At 42.4% G+C, this 22318-nt stretch overlaps 1 protein-coding gene across 2 annotated transcripts in view; it reads right to left on the bottom strand.

The window, feature by feature from the left end:
- LOC117500813 (neuronal PAS domain-containing protein 3) overlaps positions 1-22318 on the bottom strand; it is a 267016-nt gene that overhangs the window by 110871 nt on the left and 133827 nt on the right. For both annotated transcript variants that reach the window (XM_034159593.1, XM_034159594.1), the window contains exon 4: positions 19875-19957. In XM_034159593.1, coding sequence (XP_034015484.1) covers positions 19875-19957 — 83 coding nt within the window. The remainder of the gene's footprint in view (positions 1-19874; positions 19958-22318) is intronic.

Below are 22318 nucleotides of genomic sequence, written 5' to 3' on the forward strand. Positions count from 1 at the left end.
AATATTTAAATAATAACCTTTGACACAAGATTCTAATGCATTCTCCACCGCACAACGCACATGAGACAACCTGCAGCGGTAGATAATTTCTCTGTGATCTGTGATTCTGAGAGAAATGAGAGATGGTTTCCTCAGCCAAGTTCTGAGAGCAAATGCGTCATCGGCTACGAAATGATTATTTATTTAGCGTGGTGTCAAGCAGGACAAAGCCATGGCGTCCAGCGGGACGCATTGGCACAAACAAATTGTGCGCAGTGCCGGGATCAAATTTGTGCAAGTGTCAAGGTGCCTACGCTTTCACGTTCCCTATTAGTGGAAGAACAATCCAATGCTCGGTGAATTCTGCTTCATGATGATAGGAAGGGTCGACATTGAAGGATTAAAAAGTGACAAGCCATGTTATCCCTGTGGTAACTTCTCTGACACCTCCTCCTTAAAACCCAAAAAGTCAGAAGGATCGTGATGCCCCACTGTCACTGTTTGTATTCAGATTGAAACTCAAGATCAAGCAAGCTTTTGCTCTTCTGCTTCACGAGACGTGTTACCATTTGACAGGTGTACCACTGCAGTCAAACTCCCCACCTGCCACTGTCCTGAAGCGGGGTCGCGCCTAATGTGCCGGGCGCTTGACACCAGAAGCGAGAGCCCGCTCTGGGCTCACCTTACCAGGTGTGGTGACCCCCCACCCCACCGCCATCCCCCGAAAAATATTTTTTGTGGCAATAAGGTTGCGATCAAGATTTCTTTTAGTGACTGATCAATTAACTGAAATCCGTAAACTACTTAAACTGAAAGAAAATATATATAATGAATGATATTCACGTTTTGCGACTTACGTTTTGTGAGACCTGCGTTCACGTTGTGTGGGATATTTTATTCACGGTTTGCACCAAAATAATAATGGTTCATGGATATTCACAATTTGCGTAACTTTTTCATTCATGTTTTGTGGATGATTTGCAGCAGATTCACACTTTGGGGGTCAACAATGATCCCATTATGAACTCTGGCAGAAAAACTGATATGTACTGACTTCGACTCTGTCATTTGATTGCCATCAAAAATTGTTGATGATGCCAAAGAACAAGTGGTTCTTTGAGTTCCTTTTGTCTTTTTGTCTTTCTATCCTCTGCCATTAACACAGCGTTTTCACCCAGAGAATCCTCACTTTCCGGATGGTTCTTCATTTAAGCGACTCTTCTGCGTAGACTCTCCGGTAGTGTGAGACAGTTTTGGACAAGTTCATTTTTCTGGCAAAAAATATGAAGGTTGAATAAAATTGAACAGGGCTTCATGCTGGAACTGTTGTGCTGCACTTTACTTGTAGAAAGGTTTTGTTAAAAGCTGTTTACTAGGAATGTATTTTTTTTATATTTCATACATTTGTCATTTATTTGAGAACATTTTATTTAACTTATTACGAGGCAGCACTTTGCAATTATTTTATTTTCCTGTTTGTATAATGTTTGTATAAATTGTTGGTTTAAACAACAAGCAAATTTAGGTTTTGCATTTTGTTCCCATACTGTACTGAAAGTGAACCGAACCGTGACCTCAGAACCGAAGTACGTACCAAACCGTGATTTTTGTGTATCGTTACAACCCTAGTTGTGAGTGTAAATCTCCTGTATGGTTCTTTGTTTAGCGATTCTTCTCCGTAGACTCTACAGATGGATGTTGGTGTAAATCTCCCGGATGATTCTTTGTTTTAGCGACTCTTCTCTATAGACTCTACAGACGGTTGTGGGTGTAAATCCCCTGGATGGTTCGTTCCTCATCCGACTCTTCTCTGTAGACTCTACAGACGGTTGTGGGTATAAATCCCGAGGATGGTTCGTTCCTCGTCCGACTCTTCTCTGTAGACTCTACAGACGGTTGTGGGTGTAAATCCCCTGGATGGTTCTTCCCTCGTCCGACTCTTCTCGTAGACTCTACAGACGGTTGTGGGTGTAAATCCCCTGGATGGTTCTTCCCTCGTCCGACTCTTCTCTGTAGACTCTACAGACGGTTGTGGGTGTAAATCCCCTGGATGGTTCTTCCCTCGTCCGACTCTTCTCTGTAGACTCTACAGACGGTTGTGGGTGTAAATCCCCTGGATGGTTCTTCCCTCATCCGACTCTTGTCTGTAGACTCCAAAGTCGGTTTTGGGTGTAAATTCCAGTACCTCATTGGTTTGTCTGTCTGGCACAACCATGACATGATCAAAAACACTTAACTTGCCTTTTTTCAACATCCTGATGCGTGGTTTGAACCTTAGACCATCTTCACTATGTTACGTGTCTAAAGGCTCCGAGTTTCTGTGCTGTGATTTGCTGATTGGGTATTTGCTTTAATGAACAGGTGAATGGGCGTACCTAATAAAATGGCTGTGGTTTGTCATCAATATGAAAGATATGCACAGCAGCACTGGAAAAGCTTTCCAAGTTTAATGAGTCTGCAGTCAAGGTCTTTGTTCAATTTTAAGAGGAATACGTATCTTTGGAAACAGCCAGGAGCAACATAAGCAGCCTCCTGCAGCCAATCAAAACACAAAATGATTTTTAGTTAAATGAGCTCTAATATTTGGAGGTACAGAATAAAGTCAACCAGGTAATCTGTGGAGGTTTAAGTTGCCAAATAAAGACTGGAGGTCATTAAGGTCAACGTATTTGAATTCCATATGGTCACCTCCCAAACTTGCCATTCGTCTGCTGCACGAGAAACCACAGCCAAAAGACATCGGTATCCACCTCCAGCCTGACTATCAAGGTCGTTAACTCAGTCTCATCAACATCGCATCAGCCAGACAGGAGGTCAAAGGTCGCCCAATCCACCTGCCTCCCCGGCCTCCCACTGGACTATCTGACTGACAGCAATCAGGACAAAGCCTCCTCCCAGGACAATGTGTGCGTGTAATGATATCCTGACATTGTGTGCGTGTAATGATATCCTGACATTGAAATAATATGCAGTTTTACACCCACACACACCCACAAACCTTCAGTCCAGCCTCCCGGTAGACGTCCAGGAGTCGTGCTGGTGTTAACATCGGAGGGTGTTTGTTTAAAGATCCACCCCGCCTTTAAAATCAAACAATTAGTGATACAGACGAGTTTCGGCTGATGGCCTGCATAAATAATCAGAGCTGCCACCGCGGCGTTTTCCTCTGCGTGCTCTCTGGACGCCTCGTTTGTTGCTTCAGTCTCTCTCTTCGGTCTGTCAGTTGTTCCCTCCACTAATGAACCTGGTGGACCTCACAGGAAGTCAGAGAGGGGGGTTGTGGGTAATCAGGATGCAAGGCTCGACTCTGCGTCATGACCTTTAGTCTGGCGGCTGCCGGGTCACGGTGGGTCTCTGGAGTCATCTGTGCATGCAGGCTGGTGAAAAAAGCCGCCAATCGCCATGTGTCCACTCACTTTGAATATTTCACATCTTAAAAATTCATCTGGAGACCCAAAGTTCAAATGCACAAAGAACAAAACAAATAAAAAAGAGGCGTAGAACAAGAGAGTGTTTGCATCTCTAAACACCGCCGCGTTCATTTACACACAAGCAACTGACTTACAGACGTCCCTCAGGAAATCGACCTGAACACCAAAATCTGAAAGCTACAAGAAGATCACGTCTACAGCATGGACACAAGAAAACACCTCACGATCACACGTTCACTGACCCATTCACACACACACACACACACACACACACACACACACACACACACACACACACACACACACACACACACACACACACACACACACACACAACCACACACACACACACACAGTCACATCCTCATGTTCATCAGCCTCGTGCAATTTCAATGTCATGTTCCATTTCATTGTTCAGCTGGTGCTGCAATTCCACATTTTAAGCACAAGGAGGCAATATTGTGCCTCTGTTTTGTTTTGGAAATAATTGCCATCACAGTAGGAAATACAACAATATAAAGTAGATACACCACAGAAAAGTGTTTTTGTTGAATAAAGTTGAGGAAATAGAGAAGTTTAATTCGGTGACGGACACACAGAGCCGTTTAATGACTGCTCGCTCGCTCGCTCGCTCTCTCTCTTCATTAAGCCTGATCAACCTCTCTGGCCTAATCTCTCTGAAATTAGTGTCTGCTCTGTACCACCTAAGTGACTGGCTGGCATTCATTAGTGCTGCGTTTTAGCCAAATCAATCACACTGCACCCCGTCCTCCATGCTTTCTTAAAATGTCATCCTCAAACTTCTCACAATCAATTAAGCAGGAGATTAATGAGGCCAATTTGCCAACAACACGTTGGTCTTCCTACTCTGCTGAAAAGGCCAAACCACCACGTGGAAACACACTCGGGATAATTAATGTACATCGTGGGTTGACACGCAAACACGGATCCTAAGAACTACAATCTGTGTTGTCGTTTATTGCATTCGATTCTGGTCTTCAAATGTTTTTAACAATTGAGATTGACGGACTGTAAGTCAAACCCAACAGCCCTGTGTCAGGATGACTCAAACCGCATCTCTACTCTACTATCAAGACCCAACAAGTCGCACACAAAAACCATGGCTCACATTAAACAATCTCATAGGACACTTAATGTCTGTATTTTGGCAGCTCATGGCTGAGGTTTGCTCTGCTGAAGACCTCCAGAGTTGAGGTGTTGAAGCTCCACATTAGTAATCTGGTCAGGCAGGTGTTGCAGGGCCTCACTGACACAGACCTGAGGTGGCATGTAAACATTAACCAGAATAAATGAGAACGCCAGGGTGAATAAAAAGGCTTAAAGTTACAGAAAAATATCTCTAAGGGAGGGCCTCATGATTTCATCAACACCTTAACAACTGTACACCAGCCATCATCTAGACAGAAGCAGATTACGCCTCCTCTCGTCTTCCCTGTTTCCTCCATTAAGCCCTGGTCCCACCAAATAATGAAGAGTGAATAATGAGCCACGCAGCATGTTTTTTTTTTTTTTTGCTACGAGAGGATTTATTCCACTATCGTGGGAGAATCGTGGCTCTGAGAGGCTCTTAGAGGCAGTATTCAGTTAACGAGGCTCAGCCCTGAGTGTGGCGCTAATTTCAAGATGTTCAAAATTTAGCAACAACAGCGTGGGGCAGTTTGTGTACGAGGTACTACGAGGACAAACGAGGACTGCAGAGTCGTGTGTGGTGAGGACAAGGCTGCTAAAAGCCCATTATCCGAGCAGTTGCAGCTATACGAGGACCAGAGAGATTATTTTGGAGAGGCTCCGCTCTCTTGCGCACAATTCCACCTGCTTTGTGCGCAAGACGCTGTATATAAAATCATTATTTTGTAGCGGATTAATCATTTTCTGTTAGAGTTTGGATGTTGAAAACACCTCTAATCCCTTCCAGAATCACAGAAGACTGGTTCATCTGGACCCTTTTTTCCTCATCTCCTGCTCCATAAGGAACATATTTTGGAACAGTTTAAAGGTAACTACTTGTAATGTTTTTATAGCTTGGTAAAACAGTTGCATGTTCATTCCTAGCTGTAAAAGTATGTTTATGATAGATTTAACATCTTGTTAATGGATCAGATGAGATGTGCTCTGTGCGCACTGACGCAATGACTCACACTCAAGAAGAGCATTTACGCAAAACGCAAGCTTGCAAAAGAGCAATTTTGCAGACATAACGGACGAGCACAAAGTTAAACTTTGGATCACAGTGTCAAATGTGTGCTTAAAGCCATGGAAGACATGAAGCCAGTGAGAAGGAGAGTAGAGGGGACTGTCCAGGAACACAAAACGCGCGTGCGGAAAAGAGCAATTTTGCAGACATAATGGACAAACACAAAGTTAAAAGTTGGATCATGGTGTCAAAATGGCTGTGTGTTTAAAGCCGTGGATGGAAAGGAAGCCAGCGAAAAGGAGCGCAGAGTTGTCCGGGAATGCAGAATGAGAGCATGCAAAAGAGCACTTTTGCAGACATAACACAAAGTTAAAAGTCGGATCACGGTGACTGTAAGCCGCGGAAGAAATAAAGAAACATTGTTTTTTTGGAAGTGACCCACACAGTTGCGGCAGCGCGTGTATATAATTAAAGCGGAAACCTCATTGTGGTGTCTTTTTGTTTGTTTGTTTGTTTTTTTGTCACAGAGAGTTGGGTGAATGCACAGAACTGCTGCATTTGATTCTGGAACACAGGTGAACAGCAGCCTGGCTCACAGCACACACCAGCCAGTGTTGTGCCAAAGTAGGTATCCCCATCAGAATTTGTATCCCCTGGTGTGGGAGCGTGCACTCACTCAGTACAGCGTCTTTTTTTTGGTCTGCATTTAAAAAATGTGACAACATCTTGAATGGATGCTGTGAAATGAAAACCCACACTTAAAGGGACCAAGTGTGGGAAGGCTGGAGGTTTGGACCAAACCCATGCTTAAACATGCACCAATGTCATGTTAACATGGCGCTACATGGATCATATGTGACTTGAAGTGGATCAGATGTGGCGATACAAGCCACTCGAGGCTGGATGGGACAAATAACAGGTCAGTCGTGGCTCACTAGAGGCTGATATGTGGCACATGTGAGGTACAGAGAGGCACATAGAGGCACCTTAGTAGTGGATATGTGACGGCTTAAAACGTGGACCATTCTTCAAATAATCGCTGAGACACCCATGCGTGGCTCGTTATTCGTGGCTTATTATTCTGTGGGACCAAGGCTTTGCGCGGCCTGCACGGTGAAGATGAAAGCCAGGGAAATGTAACTCTGAATCCGGGATGTTCACACTGAGCCAAGTTTCAGTGAAGCACAGGCCGGCAGATTTGCTAGAATCTGTCCTTCTGTTGAGGAGCAGCAGCTCATCCATTTTGTTGACAATAGAGCAGACAGTTACCAGATACATTGATGGGAGCACAACATGAAATTCCCACCATCTCAGCTTGATCAACGCTCTGGTTGTTTTGCCCTGACTGCATCGTCTGAACTTTCTGTAGAGAACCGCTGTCCTCCGACTAAAAGTTAAGGAAAAGAATCAAGCTCAATGAAGAATGGAGAAAAATTTTGTCCAGTCAAGTCCTTAATCTTTAATAGTTCTTCCTGTGTGAAGGTCACCCAGGAAGAGGGTGACCCAGGACCCAAGACCTCTGTGTTGTGTTGGATATGTCACAGGCCTGACACTTTGGCATTCTTCCTCCTGTCCATCTGGAGGCAGCGTTGGCACCTCAGTTTGTCTTTGGTAGTTTTTTTCCCAGCAATACCCTGATGTGGGGTTGCTGCTTTTGATTGGTTAGTCATACGTTCCACCAACGATAAAGGGGAAGACATGTCGTTCTCTGCCCCCCCGGACAGAGAAGAAGAAAGAGGAAGATGTTTGCGCCTGTGCTGAATGCAGCACCTCCACAACCAAATACGTGGATTGATCGTTGTTCCTTGGTTTAGGTCATGCATTTTCCATCAAATGATGGTCATTTTTTTTCCCCATGTAATTGCTCCGGCCAGAGAGGAGAGGAGGAGAACAAAGTGCAGGACAAAAAGCCGCTCCACCCATTACCAAAAATATTCAGTAAAACTGGCAAAAATTATTAATCATTATTATTACTTCCTGAGGCATTGCTGGGCCGGTAGCATAGACTTACATTTACACTACCTGTCCATACATGCCCGCAGTAATGGGCCGGTATCCCAATACCCACCTGCTGTGCATAAAGTGATGACGTCATATCATGCACAACCCAAGAACTGTCCACAGACGATAACATGAAAAGGCGAGAAGTGTCTGTTGGTCCCAATATGGATATTCCGGACAATTTCATCATGATAGTCCGACAATGAACAGCAGCCAAAGCAGCCAGCTTGATGAGGACACCCTGGCGAATTTGTAGAGTAGCGCGGTACCAGCCAACATGACAAAAGTTAAAGTGAGACAACTTTTTATGTATGCGTTTGCTGGGTGTCGTGCGTTTCAAAATGACATTAAATATTGTTAATGTGTTAATGTGATTCCACGTGTTGTGTATCTCAGTAAGTGATAATAATGCAAATAACGTGCAGTTGTTGTGTGGTATGCATTTTCAGAGTCCCTCCGTCCATGCCCTGTTGCCCAAAATGGCCGATATTCGCCCGAGTCATTTTGGGCGACAGGGCATGGACGGAGGGACTCTGAAAATGCATGCCGCCTTCCAAAAGCATGTTATTGTATTATTATTCAGGTTTTACTGGGTCTATCAACAAAATTTAAAAACTGGTATATACGTTGAAGTCCGCACTTTCAACACAAATTCAACAGGAAACTCAGAGTGTGGGGGATTTGATTTTATGACTGCTTTAATTCAGTCATGTGACTTTGACAAGTCTCCACATCAATCAACTCCAGAGGGTTAAAGTGAAGATGACACTTCAAAAATTAGGGAAAAACTGGTATAAATAGCAAAATATACATACAGTATAGTAAGTTGAAAGTGTTTTTATTCATTATCACTGAAAAATAAAGTTTGTACAGCTTCTCAAAAGTGTGTTTATTGGAAAGCCCGCTTGCAGCACTCCTTCAGCGGTCACGTGATGCCGTGACATCACAGAATGGAGAGTCCCGTCTTTGTCTGTTCGATCGACAACAGGAACAGATGGACCTCAGCATGGACAGTGACGAGATCAAGAACTTTTCTGACTCCTCTTCAAGTGTGGATTAATTCTGACTTGGATCCTGAGATTGTCGCAGCAGTGATTAGACCCTGCAGATTGGAGCTGTATTTTTCGGACGAACATTCAAACAGGAGCATTCTGGCAGCGAAAATAATGTCGATGGTGTTTATGGCGGAGCCGAAGCAGAAGCAAGAGATGTGCCAATTCCAACGTATTTTGAAAGGCTGCAGAATATGGAATGGTAAGGGAGGCTTTGATTTTTGTTGCTGCTGTTTATAACACTCTAATTACTGTATAGCATTTTCGATTCGAGCGTCTGTTTACCGCCTTTGTTATTGTTCAGGAGCCGCGACAGTGTAGCTATTACTTGCGGACCACCGTCAATACCTTCGGGTTTTTCCCATTTTCGAGTGCCTGGCATTGTATTCATCCATGTTTAGTTATGTTATTTTCACGAAAGAATAGGAAATAAACTATGAAGGTTTTGAAAAAGATCACCGAAAACAACAGTGAACGTGCCGGCGCTGTGTTTACGTGCCGGGGCTGTGTTTACGTGCCGGCGCCGTGTTTACTACGCAAGTTCCTTGACCATTTCAAGATTATTGTGAACATATTATTTGGGGTTGACATTTTATGTGTTCCTGTGAGCGGTGAGGACATGGAGACGGTAGAGGAAATTGTCTGCTGTCGGGAGCAAATGCGTGTGTGCGAGCGGAGCGAGCGGCAGCCGGACATTTCGTGCATCACACAACAGCGCAGCTTTCTAGCAATCTGCCTGGACTTGAAAAGGCTAAAACCTTTCGCCCTTGTGTTTGTGCAATATGCTGTGACACACTGGTCAGGCATATTGACAAACAAGTCCCTGAGAGCTGTGTTTAATCAAAGTTTCTGCCGCTAAACAAAGTGTAAACAACGGCCGCCAGGCGCGCAAGCCGATACGGTCTACACGTAGTGACGTATTTTAGGCTTGGTGCTCAGCGGAAAGCTGATCACGGGGTGTGCACATTTTTCAGTGGCAGGACGTTCAAATGTTATATATAACGGGAGAACCGCGTACACTTTCCTAAAACGTTTAGGTTGACCGAATTATATAACCTTTGTTACATGTAATAAGACTATGTTGTCTTTAAGTGTCATATCCACTTTAAATACTGGTGCAACATTCCTTCTCCTAGAAAGACATAAGAAATGAAACAACAACAGCTCACTCTTGATCAAATTAAAACCACTGAAATTTAAAGATCAGTTTGATGTTAAAACAATCCACCCCCCAAAATAATTTCCTGTTCCAAATAAAGGAAAGTCAACATGATTTGAGAAGAATCTGGATTTTCAAGAAGGTACTAAAGGTATTTTATTGCATCACAATCAGAGTACGATGACTATGGCAAGGAGCCACATCACAGATACCTGCACTTCACATCAGTCATCAAACCTTCTGGAGATGCTGTCAGAATGAACATTTAGTAAAGAAATAATTCATCTTCAACAACTCGGCAGATTTTCATTCAGATTAAAAAACCAGCAGTAATTTGCTTCTGCCTTCAACCTGAGCTGAGCTCCGTATGCTTCCTGTCACCTCACATCTCACATCTGTTTCAATCTGCCTCAGGATCTGACTCACAGGGTTGTCATAGCAACTCTCCGAGGATTAGAACAAGGTATTATGGGATGTGGAGTGTTCGGCTCTGCGGGATTGCACACATACACTCGGCACGGCGGCGTGCTCGGTGCACGGCTCAGCTTGTTCAGTCTGGTGTTAACACTTACACATGACATCATGGTGTGCAGGGCAGCGGAACAGCTGGTTGTCACGGAGACATGCTCGCTCTGTGGCGGATGTCTGTAGGATTAAAGCAGCCCAATAAAGATCCAACAGAACAGAGAGAGAATGGACCAAAAGCATTACATGTTTACACAACGCACATCATGACTTCACCAACAACGCCCTCCACTGGCCAGATTAATCACGAAACACGTTTTAGTGATCTTGGCACCTGGATGCATTTAGACAGGAACTTTGGTCTAAATGTAGTTCTTGGTCCAACTGAAGGTCCAACATCTCACCCATCAGTTTTCTAAAGAGATATGAGACCGGCAACATGAAGCAGGTGTCTGGGTGTAGCCATGTTGGCGGCAGTGCTAACTTTAGCTACATCACAATGAACTCATTAATGCATAAAAGGGCGAAGCGTGAATGACTCAGTCTGTGACAAAAGTTGGCTGAACATGCCCCTGATTTTAAGTCTGAACCAGCTAAGCTAACAGGCTAATATGGGTTCAGGTGTTTATTAAGGGATATTTTTGGGGACTGCCCGGTGGTTCTATTCATGATTTTCTTTGTTGTGGACATTAAAAGTTATAAGATCCATATTTTCTCAGTAGTAATGGATTAACAGGATTTAACAGGTTAAACTACTAACAGCTGAAAGGCTAAATTGCTAAAAGTGCTGACACCATTAGCATACCACATTAAAAAAAGGCAAAGGCTATTCGCCCAACCGTTGGGCAGATAAATATGATGTCTTACCTTATTCGCCCAACCGATATCGTGTATTTAACACGTTTTGTGCATCTAAACTATGTTTTTACACCACCTTTTAAGGCTCTATTGCGGCTTACGTTTGACACATTTAACGGTGCCGGCTTTAATTACTGCAAAAACACCGGAATGGATGAAAGCAGACAAACTTCATAAATATTTTGAACGGAAGCCTGTTAACGACGACGAAACAGTTTTTGAACAAAATGCTGCTTGTTGTCTGTAAGATGGTGTTAGTTTGACACAGTTCCCTGGGTGTGATGAGCCAAACAGAACCGCTTTAGGGCCCTGTCCCACTGGCATTTAGGAGGATTTGTGCATGAAATGAGGAGACAAAAGTTGAGCGTCTGCAACAAAGGTGGGCGGAAATGACAAATGTCCCTGGGTGGATCAGCAAATACATGAGGAAGAAAAGCGGATATAACAGGAAAAGAAGTGAAGGCGTCCGCGGAGGCGCCCCCATGAGGGGCACAGCGGCCGTGATGCACTCGCTTCATCAGTGCCCACTCTGTCTGCATGCGCGACATACCATCTGCGACCATGATGTGGCCGTGCTGGGCACGTGTCATATCTGTTTTGCACGCTGTCCCGGTCCGCCGCCAAGCCGCGCCAACCCGTCGGTTGCGGATATCAGCGGATGACAGGGGATATGCGGCGCGTTGGTTGTGTATGTCCTGTGTATGTCTTCAGTATGTGTTCAGGCAGTGATGCAGATCTCATCCGCAGCAGGATTTTTGAGCCGCTCAAAAATCCTGGCTGCGGACATGCGTGCCTCTGCGGATGATCACGGACGTGTTCGGATGGCGGCCGACTCATACAGGAATGTTACACAGTTATTGCGGTTGTTTGGCGGATGTGGGCCACTTTTGTGCGCATTCCATCCGCAAATCCTTCTAAACGCCAGTGGGACAAGGCCCTTAGATCACAGCCCCTCCGTGGGCTGCAAACCCTCCTGCAGCTGACGAGAAAATATCCACCTTTTTTCCCTCCCGCGTTGAAACCGGAAGTGAACTTACAAGCACGCTCATTGGTCAGTTGTGGTTGGGCGTATATGCTCGTGTATTTACTTTACTGAACCAACGGTTGGGCGTATAGTCACTCCGTTAAATAAAATGAGAGGTTGGCTCACCGTGAATATTACAGATGATCAGTTAGCACATTTCACCACAACAGGACAGATTATTCCACGTGTTGGTAATAAAAGCCTCCAATCAAACAAACACAACAGCTAGCAGATGCAGCGAGAGGACAACAAGCTAAAGACGGTATGACAGTCAAAGTGACCATGTCCACAATTATACATAACTTTGTGTTAAAACCTCTTAAAATAAGATTTTTTTTTTTTAAATTCACCTTGTACAGTTGTCATGGAGAAGGAAACTATCTGTAAAGACCAAAACAGAAATACCGTAAAAAGTCATTGTATTTCTGTTAAAGGTGTAAATATTTGGAATAATTGTCCGGCTAACATGAAATCACTCAGTAGTTTGGTTGGTTTTAAAAGGCTCTATAAAAATTATTTGATTACTTGCTATAGCATGTCAAATTAGGTTTACTGACTCAGGGTTTTTTTTTGTGCACTGCTGCTTGCATGTTTGTGTTTTTTTTTATTCTAATTCATGGATCAATGTATACTTTGTATTAGTTATGATGGGTATATGTATAATTTTATATACATATGTATAAGTTTTATTTTTGGTTAAAGGGGCGGGCGTGTACAATCTTTTGCTTTTGCCTACACCCTTCCAGGTGCATGGGTGCACTGTTGGATTACTTTGTTTGTTTCTTTGTAAGCTTTTTTGTTGTTGTTGTTCTGGTTGTGCCAAATAAATTCATTCATTCATTCATTCATTCAAAACCTTTTTTGTTCCAGGCTGTAACCATGTTTATTTCTGCTCTACAGTTGAACATTTTAACATGGACTTGAACGGGAACCTGCTCACTTTTGGAGTCTCAAGTGGCCAGTCAAGGAACTGCAACTTTTTGTTCTTCTGGGTGGAGCTCTTGGTTTACCGCTTGTGCCTGTTCCAGGAAAGACAATAAATTGAACGGCCCTATCCTCTACCTGGCAAAAGCGCCACCCAGCACGGGTGTCATTTCTCATTTCTGACCAATGCCACTGTCCTTTTCATGAGCAGCACCAATGTTGTCAAAATAGAAAGTGTGCTTGAATTGGCTCTTAAAATGAGGTGTGGAGAGGCGAAAAACCAGTGGCACCAGCACAGGGCCCCAGATGGGACCTGTGTGTGTGTGTGTGTGTGTGTGTGTGTGTGTGTGTGTGTGTGTGTGTGTGTGTGTGTGTGTGTGTGTGTGTGTGTGTGTGTGTGTGTGTGTGTGTGTGTGTGTGAATTTGGAAGGCTTTGCTCTTGTAATGATTCAAACTTGAGGAGATCAGAAGTGTTGATTTTTGCACAGCAGCGTGTCAGAGAGATTAGAATAAATCACGGGTGTAACCCAAATACGTGTGTTTCTGCGTGTCTGAACAGACAGAATCCAGAATGTGGAGGGCGGTGCATGCAGATTAACGGCGTCTATCGCTGCTGCGATCTGTGATGTTAAAAGCTCAGCCTTTGGGCTGTATGCTAAACAGATAAGGAGCGGAGCATGTTCGGGATTAACGTACACACATTTTACACGTTAAACATGCACACACCCGAGGGAGTGCACTGTGATAACCCAGTCATTATCACACTTTCATCATTTCCTGTCATAATTCAGCTGCCGCTGTAGCTGGATACTGAGGAATAACTGAAGTGTTTAGAAAATTCTGAGGCTGAATTATGAGGAATTACTGCACTGAACATGTAAACGCACTTCATCTGGAATAACTGAGCTTCAGGGGAAAATAGAATAAATGGTTCAGACTCCACACTCAGTGGCTTAAAAAAACACACCACGATTACGCTACAATAATGTAAGTCACAGGACCGCCTCTTATAGGTTTGGAACTTAAGGCTGTAATTCCTCCAACAAATTCAAGATGAGCGTACAGCTGAGAAACAGGACAGGTTTTATTGAATTCTGTCGAGTAGGTTGTGTGGTCTTTTCCTAAAACAGGGTCGTCCAACAAGCACATTACCAGGAACTCGCCGTGACTGTCAGCTCTGAATATGCTGATGACAACAGACAGAGTTCCCACTCTGTCTTTACTGTAAACTGAAGGTTTACCTCACAGCTCTTCGTGTTTCTTAGACATGACTTCCTCCGACAACAAGATGCAGTCCAGTTGTATTGATTCAAAGTACATCGTCTCTACGCTAGATTCCTTAATATCTGTACGGAACAGCTGACTGGGATTACGAAGCAAAGCAGAGGTGTTGCCTTAATAATCTGTTTTTAGTTTGATTTATTCTGATTGATGATATTGATTTATTCTGCCTTACAGAAACCTGCTTACAGCAGGATGAATATGTTAGTTTAAATGAGTCAACACCCCCGAGTCACACTAACTGTCAGAATGCTCGTAGCATGGGCCGAGGCGGAGGATTAGCAGCAATCTTCCACTCCAGCTTATTAATTAATCAAAAACCCAGACAGAGCTTTAATTCATTTGAAAGCTTGACTCTTAGTCTTGTCCATCCAAATTGGAAATCCCAAAAAACAGTTTTATTTGTTGTTATATATCGTCCACCTGGTCATTACTGTGAGTTTCTCTGTGAATTTTCGGACCTTTTGTCTGACTTAGTGCTTAGCTCAGATAAGATAATTATAGTGGGCGATTTTAACATCCACACAGATGCTGAGAATGACAGTCTCAACACTGCATTTAATCTATTGTTAGACTCGACTGGCTTTGCTCAAAATGTAAATGAGTCCACCCACCACTTTAATCATACCTTAGATCTTGTTCTGACTTATGGTATGGAAATTGAAGACTTAACAGTATTCCCTGAAAACCCCCTTCTGTCTGATCATTTCTTAATAACATTTACATTTACTCTGATGGACTACCCAGCAGTGGGGAATAAGTTTCATTACAGTAGAAGTCTTTCAGAAAGCACTGTAACTAGGTTTAAGGATATGATTCCTTCTTTATGTTCTCCAATGCCATATACCAACACAGGGCAGAGTAGCTACCTAAACTCTGTGAGTGAGATAGTGTTGCTCTATAAAAAAAGCCCTCCGTAAAGCTAGGACATCTTACTACTCATCACTAATTGAAGAAAATAAGAACAACCCCAGGTTTCTTTTCAGCACTGTAGCCAGGCTGACAATGAGTCAGAGCTCTATTGAGCCGAGTATTCCTTTAACTTTAACTAGTAATGACTTCATGACTTTCTTTGCTAATAAAATTTTAACTATTAGACAAAAAATTACTCATAACCATCCCAAAGACATATCGTTCTCTTTGGCTGCTTTCAGTGATGCCGGTATTTGGTTAGACTCTTTCTCTCCGATTGTTCTGTCTGAGTTATTTTCATTAGTTACTTCCTCCAAACCATCAACATGTCTATTAGACCCCATTCCTACCAGGCTGCTCAAGGAAGCCCTACCATTAATTAATGCTTCAATCTTAAATATGATCAATCTATCTTTATTAGTTGGCTATGTACCACAGGCTTTTAAGGTGGCAGTAATTAAACCATTACTTAAAAAGCCATCACTTGACCCAGCTATCTTAGCTAATTATAGGCCAATCTCCAACCTTCCTTTTCTCTCAAAAATTCTTGAAAGGGTAGTTGTAAAACAGCTAACTGATCATCTGCAGAGGAATGGTCTATTTGAAGAGTTTCAGTCAGGGTTTAGAATTCATCATAGTACAGAAACAGCATTAGTGAAGGTTACAAATGATCTTCTTATGGCCTCAGACAGTGGACTCATCTCTGTGCTTGTTCTGTTAGACCTCAGTGCTGCTTTTGATACTGTTGACCATAAAATTTTATTACAGAGATTAGAGCATGCCATAGGTATTAAAGGCACTGGCACTGCGGTGGTTTGAATCATATTTATCTAATAGATTACATTTTGTTCATGTAAATGGGGAATCTTCCTCACAGACTAAGGTTAATTATGGAGTTCCACAAGGTTCTGAGCTAGGACCAATTTTATTCACTTTATACATGCTTCCCTTAGGCAGTATTATTAGACAGCATTGCTTAAATTTTCATTTTTACGCAGATGATACCCAGCTTTATCTATCCATGAAGCCAGAGGACACACACCAATTAGCTAAACTGCAGGATTGTCTTACAGACATAAAGACATGGATGACCTCTAATTTCCTGCTTTTAAACTCAGATAAAACTGAAGTTATTGTACTTGGCCCCACAAATCTTAGAAACATGGTGTCTAACCAGATCCTTACTCTGGATGGCATTACCCTGACCTCTAGAAATACTGTGAGAAATCTTGGAGTCATTTTTGATCAGGATATGTCATTCAATACGCATATTAAACAAATATGTAGGACTGCTTTTTTGCATTTGCGCAATATCTCTAAAATTAGAAAGGTCTTGTCTCAGAGTGATGCTAAAAAACTAATTCATGCATTTATTTCCTCTAGGCTGGACTATTGTAATTCATTATTATCAGGTTGTCCTAAAAGTTCCCTGAAAAGCCTTCAGTTAATTCAAAATGCTGCAGCTAGAGTACTGACGGGGACTAGAAGGAGAGAGCATATTTCACCCATATTGGCCTCTCTTCATTGGCTTCCTGTTAATTCTAGAATAGAATTTAAAATTCTTCTTCTTACTTATAAGGTTTTGAATAACCAGGTCCCATCTTATCTTAGGGACCTCATTGTACCATATCACCCCAATAGAGTGCTTCGCTCTCAGACTGCAGGCTTACTTGTAGTTCCTAGGGTTTTTAAGAGTAGAATGGGAGGCAGAGCCTTCAGCTTTCAGGCTCCTCTCCTCTGGAACCAGCTCCCAATTCGGATCAGGGAGACAGACACCCTCTCTACTTTTAAGATTAGGCTTAAAACTTTCCTTTTTGCTAAAGCTTATAGTTAGGGCTGGATCAGGTGACCCTGAACCATCCCTTAGTTATGCTGCTATAGACTTAGACTGCTGGGGGGTTCCCATGATGCACTGAGTGTTTCTTTCTCTTTTTGCTCTGTATGCACCACTCTGCATTTAATCATTAGTGATTGATCTCTGCTCCCCTCCACGTCTTTTTCCTGGTTCTCTCCCTCAGCCCCAACCAGTCCCAGCAGAAGACTGCCCCTCCCTGAGCCTGGTTCTGCTGGAGGTTTCTTCCTGTTAAAAGGGAGTTTTTCCTTCCCACTGTCGCCAAGTGCTTGCTCACAAGGGGTCGTTTTGACCGTTGGGGTTTTTCCGTAATTATTGTATGGCGTTGCCTTACAATATAAAGCGCCTTGGGGCAACTGTTTGTTGTGATTTGGCGCTATATAAATAAAATTGATTTGATTTGATTAGTTTATTGGCTCAGAAAGTTATAAATTTAACTCATTCGAACATCTAATTCTGTGGCCCTGTCAGGGTGCTCTGAGAGGTTGTGATTTGTCGGATGGATTTTGTCGTGTTATTTTGTCCTCCTAGTCCTGATTCCAAGTTCTTCTATTAACTCAGTGATTTTATTTCTGATTCAGTGACTCATAATAATAAGTTTTTATTTGTTGGCGACTTTAATATACATGTTAATAAGCCTTCGGTTCCCCTCAGCAGAGTTTTTGCATGTTTTGGAAATGTTTGGGTTTAGTGCACTTGTCCAGGGATCGACTCACTGCAGTGGTAATACTTCAAATTTGGTCCTGGCTCGTGGTATTGCCAATTCAAATGTTTATATAGCCTCTCTTACGTCAACAGTTTAAGTCTGAAGTATGATTATCCTGCCCAATGAGATTGTCACAATGACAAGTCACATATGTTCCTCTATCGTAACTGAAATTAGAGTGAGGTTAACTGAGGGTCTGGAGTCTCTTTCTGAACATGGTCCTTCATTGGACAGTCTCACAGTCTGAATACAGTGCTCACTAATCTACTGGACTGAACTACTGCACTTACTGTCAAATTCTGTTATCCTACATTGCAACCTGTGGTCTTCACTTGTACCCACTACGCTGAAAATTATTAAACTGTCACTAACAGCTGGTTATGTTCCTGCATGATTTCAACCTGCATCCTATTTCTTCAGAAACCTAACCCATATCCAGATTTACTTGTATATTATAGATCTGTATAGAATGTAGCTCTTGCTCAAAAATTTTTGAAAAATTAGTTTCATGGCAGCTTGTGGTTTAGCTTGCTGATAATGATCTCTTTGAGTTCCTGCCATCTGTGTTTAGAATGTATCACTCCACAGAGACAGCACTTACTAAAGTGGTGAATGATCTGCTTTTTCAGTTTTCAATTTATTTTCATTTATATAGTGTCAAATCACAAAAAAGTTACCTCAAGGTGCTTCACACAAATAAGGTCTAATCTTACCAGCCCCCAGAGCAAGAACATAGGTGACAGTGGTGAGGAATAACTCCCTCTGAGGAAGAAACCTCTGCTGGAGATGGACTTGGATACCACCACAGTCCTGCTACTGGTGGATCTTAGTGCAGTGTTTAATCCAATAAATGCCAATCAATACAAATAATTTAATTCAAAATAGAATTTTAGAGCATTGTCTGGCGTCAATGAAAAACTTAATATCATGCATGTCTGTGGAGTTTCTGTGCCCAGAACCAAGACAAGGAACACCAGCACCTGAAGGAGGCTCTTAACCTTTGTGGAAATTCTAACTGGACCTTTGTGAAAACAGGTTCAAGAGTCAGAAAGAACACCAACACTGTGGGTGATAAAGAAAATAAGAACACAAGGAATGATGTTGCAATTCCATATGTGGCTGGAATTTCTGAGAAACTCTGGAGGATTTTCAACAAAGAACAGCATTCCTGTGTTTTCAAACCCAGCAACTCCATCAGACAAAAGTTGGTTCACCCCAAAGGCTGCATACCCAAAAAAGCAATCTGGTGCCTGTGATTCAGTGCAACAAATTTGACATCAGAGAAACCAAACAGCTGCTCAACAAACAAACGGCCCTTCAAACTACATCCCCCAATTGCACCCCAATGGAGCCAGAACCAGGAGCCATTCCCAGAACTCACCAGATATCACAGACCAGGCAGCATCACTTCCTGAGAACCTGCTGGACAGTAAAACCAGGAGCACTCTTGCAGCAACAACTTCATTAAAAGGCCCAAATCAGCAGAATCCAACCCATGACCAAACACAAGAGCACACCATCAACGTGGTGCCTACAAACTTAAAGTGAAGATGTAAAATAACCAGATAGAACAAACATAAAATAAATATTATCAAGAGTTAACAAAAGGTGCACAATGGTGTCGACCAGCCAACACATGGAACGGTTCCATGAGGATGGGGACCTGACCTGAACCAATCAGTGTGTTAAAATGATCATGAGTTTTTATTCCAGTGAGGTTTCAGTGAGACTAAACACCTTCCATGATTCACCTCTCATCGTTTTATATAGAGTATTTATATAAGACCCTCAGCTTTGCTGTTCTCAAACACCTTTAGTGGACTTCCCACTTGGACTTTGGTTCTTATTTGGCACAGATGTTCCTGTACAGTATCCCTGGCACTCTGAATATGTGAAGTGTTTGGGTCTAGACGGGCTTAAAGTGGGGCCAGTCCATTTTATACATCTTGAATATTCTGGACTAGTCCCATTCATACTCTGGTGTCAGCCAAAATATACTCCCAGGTATACGCCTAGGTTGGTGGTTAAGCTGGCCTGCTAGAATCTTGTCCATGATAGCAGGACTCTGGTCCTACCTGTAAGATGTGGCTGCCCAGGTGTGGCTCGAAGATTTCTGAGGCAACTGAGCTTGGACTCCTCCTCCGCTGGGTGCCAATCGCTACACAAAGACAAGCACACACCACAAGGAAAGAGAAAAGACAGGACAGGACAGAAAAAGACCTGTGAGACTCAGACACATTGATACAAGCAAAGCTACACAAAACACACACACACACACACACACACACACACACACACACACACACACACACACACACACACACACACACACACACACACACACACACACACGTGTAAACAGCCTAGCATGACAAACATACATGGCACGGGACAAGAGGAACCAGTGAGGTCAGCTCTGCACAACGCATCTTTGATAATTAGCATTTTTAGCAATGATCAGTGAAATCAATGCAAGAAATAGCCTCAAGTCATATTAGCACTGTAAACCGATCAATAAAAACAAGCCAAATCATTAGCCTGATGTTACATTAGCATTGTTAGTGTTTGTTAGAAAAAAAAACAATACAAACCATTAGCCTCATGTTACATTAGCATTGTTAGCTTTTGTTAGCAAAAACAATACAAACCATTAGCCTCATGTTACATTAACACTGTTAGTGTTTGTTAGAAAAAACAATAAATCATTAGCCTCATGTTACATTAGCATTGTTACCTTTTGTTAGCAAAACAATACAAACCATCAGCCTCATGTTACATTAACATTGTTAACTTTTGTCAGTAAAAACAATGCTGCACTGATCATATTATGGCCAAACTGTAACTCTTAGATAGTCATCTGGAAGACTGCCATTCTGCTTGATGTTTTTAATAGTTTTTGAATAGTAGCGTAGCTGGAGAGCTAAGAGCTAATCCCTGTGTATGGTTAGCTTGGTGGTTTGTTTGTTTCCCAAGCAGACAAAACTAAAAATGTACATCAACAACAATAGACCAACAATTTTACAGTGGTATGTAAACGTTTGGGCACCCCTGATAATTTTCATGATTTTACTTTATAAACCATTGGTTTGGATCAGAAATTTCAGTTAAATATATCATATAGCAGACAAACACAATGATATTTGAGAAGTGAACTGAAGTTTCTAGTATTTACAAAAAGCGTGCAATAATTATTTAAACAAAATTAGGCAGGTGCATAAATTTGGGCACCCTTGTCATTTTATTGATTTGAATACATTTAGCACTAATTGGAACACAAAATTGGTTTGGTAAGCTCACTGATCGTTGATCGTTGAATTCAATCATGAGAAAGAGTATTTAAGGTGGCCATTTACAAATGTTTCCCCTCTTTGCATCTCTTCTAATGAGTGACAACATGGGAGCCTCTAAACGACTCTCAAATGACCTGAAAACAAAATTTTTCAACATCATGGTTTAGGGGAAGGATGCAAAAAGCTATCTCAGATATTTCAGCTGTCAGTTTCCACTGTGAGGCACATAGTGAGGAAATGGAAGACCACAGGCACAGTACCAGTTAAGGCCCGAAGTGGCAGGCCAGGAAAAATCTCAGATAAGCTGAAGCAAAGGATGGTGAGAACAGTCATAGTCAACCCACAGACCTGCTCCAAAGACCTACAACATGATCTTGCTGCAGATAGTGTCTCTGTGCATCGTTCAACTATACAGCTCACACAAGGATATGCTGGATGAGAGAGTAACGCAGAGAAAGCCTTTTCTGAGTACATACCACCAACACTTGAGGTATGCTAAGGCACATTTGGACAAGCCAGCTTCATTTTGAAATAAGGTGCTGTGGATTGATGAAACTAAAATTGAGTTATTTGGACATAACAAGGGGTGGTATTCCAAGAAAAACAGTTTCTAACTACAGTAAAATTTGGAGGTGGTTCTATCATGCTGTGTGGCTGTGTGGCCAGTGCAGGTACTGAGAGTCTTGTTAAAGTTGAGGGTCACATGGATTCCAGTCAATATCAACAGATTCTTGAGAACAATGTTCATGAATCAGCGACAAAGTTGAAGTTGCACCAGGGCTGGATCTTTCAACAAGACAACAACCCTAAACACTGTTCAAAATCTACAAAGACATTCATGCAGAGGAACAAGTACAGATATTTTTGATATATTTTGTAAAGAGGAATCGTCCAAAATACCTTCAACCAGAATCCAGACTATCATTGGAAGCGCAAGGAAGCATTTAGAGGCTGCTATTTCTGCAAAAGGAGGATCTACTAAATATTGAATGAATGAATGAATGAAAACTGTTTATTTCGAACATTTGATACAACAACAATTACAAGCTAGATCAGTAAAGACAACAACAAAAAAGTTCCTACTGTGTACCCAACATGTCCGAAAAGGGGTAGGGTGAAGCATCAGCTTATTTATCCCTACCCCTTCTTCCCCACAACCAGTAATACCCTTTGCCACATATACACATAAATTCCTACACACCTAAACCGATATCAATATATATATATAT

The sequence above is a fragment of the Thalassophryne amazonica genome, chromosome 19 (genome assembly GCF_902500255.1).
Source record: "Thalassophryne amazonica chromosome 19, fThaAma1.1, whole genome shotgun sequence".
Classification (NCBI taxonomy): domain Eukaryota; kingdom Metazoa; phylum Chordata; class Actinopteri; order Batrachoidiformes; family Batrachoididae; genus Thalassophryne; species Thalassophryne amazonica.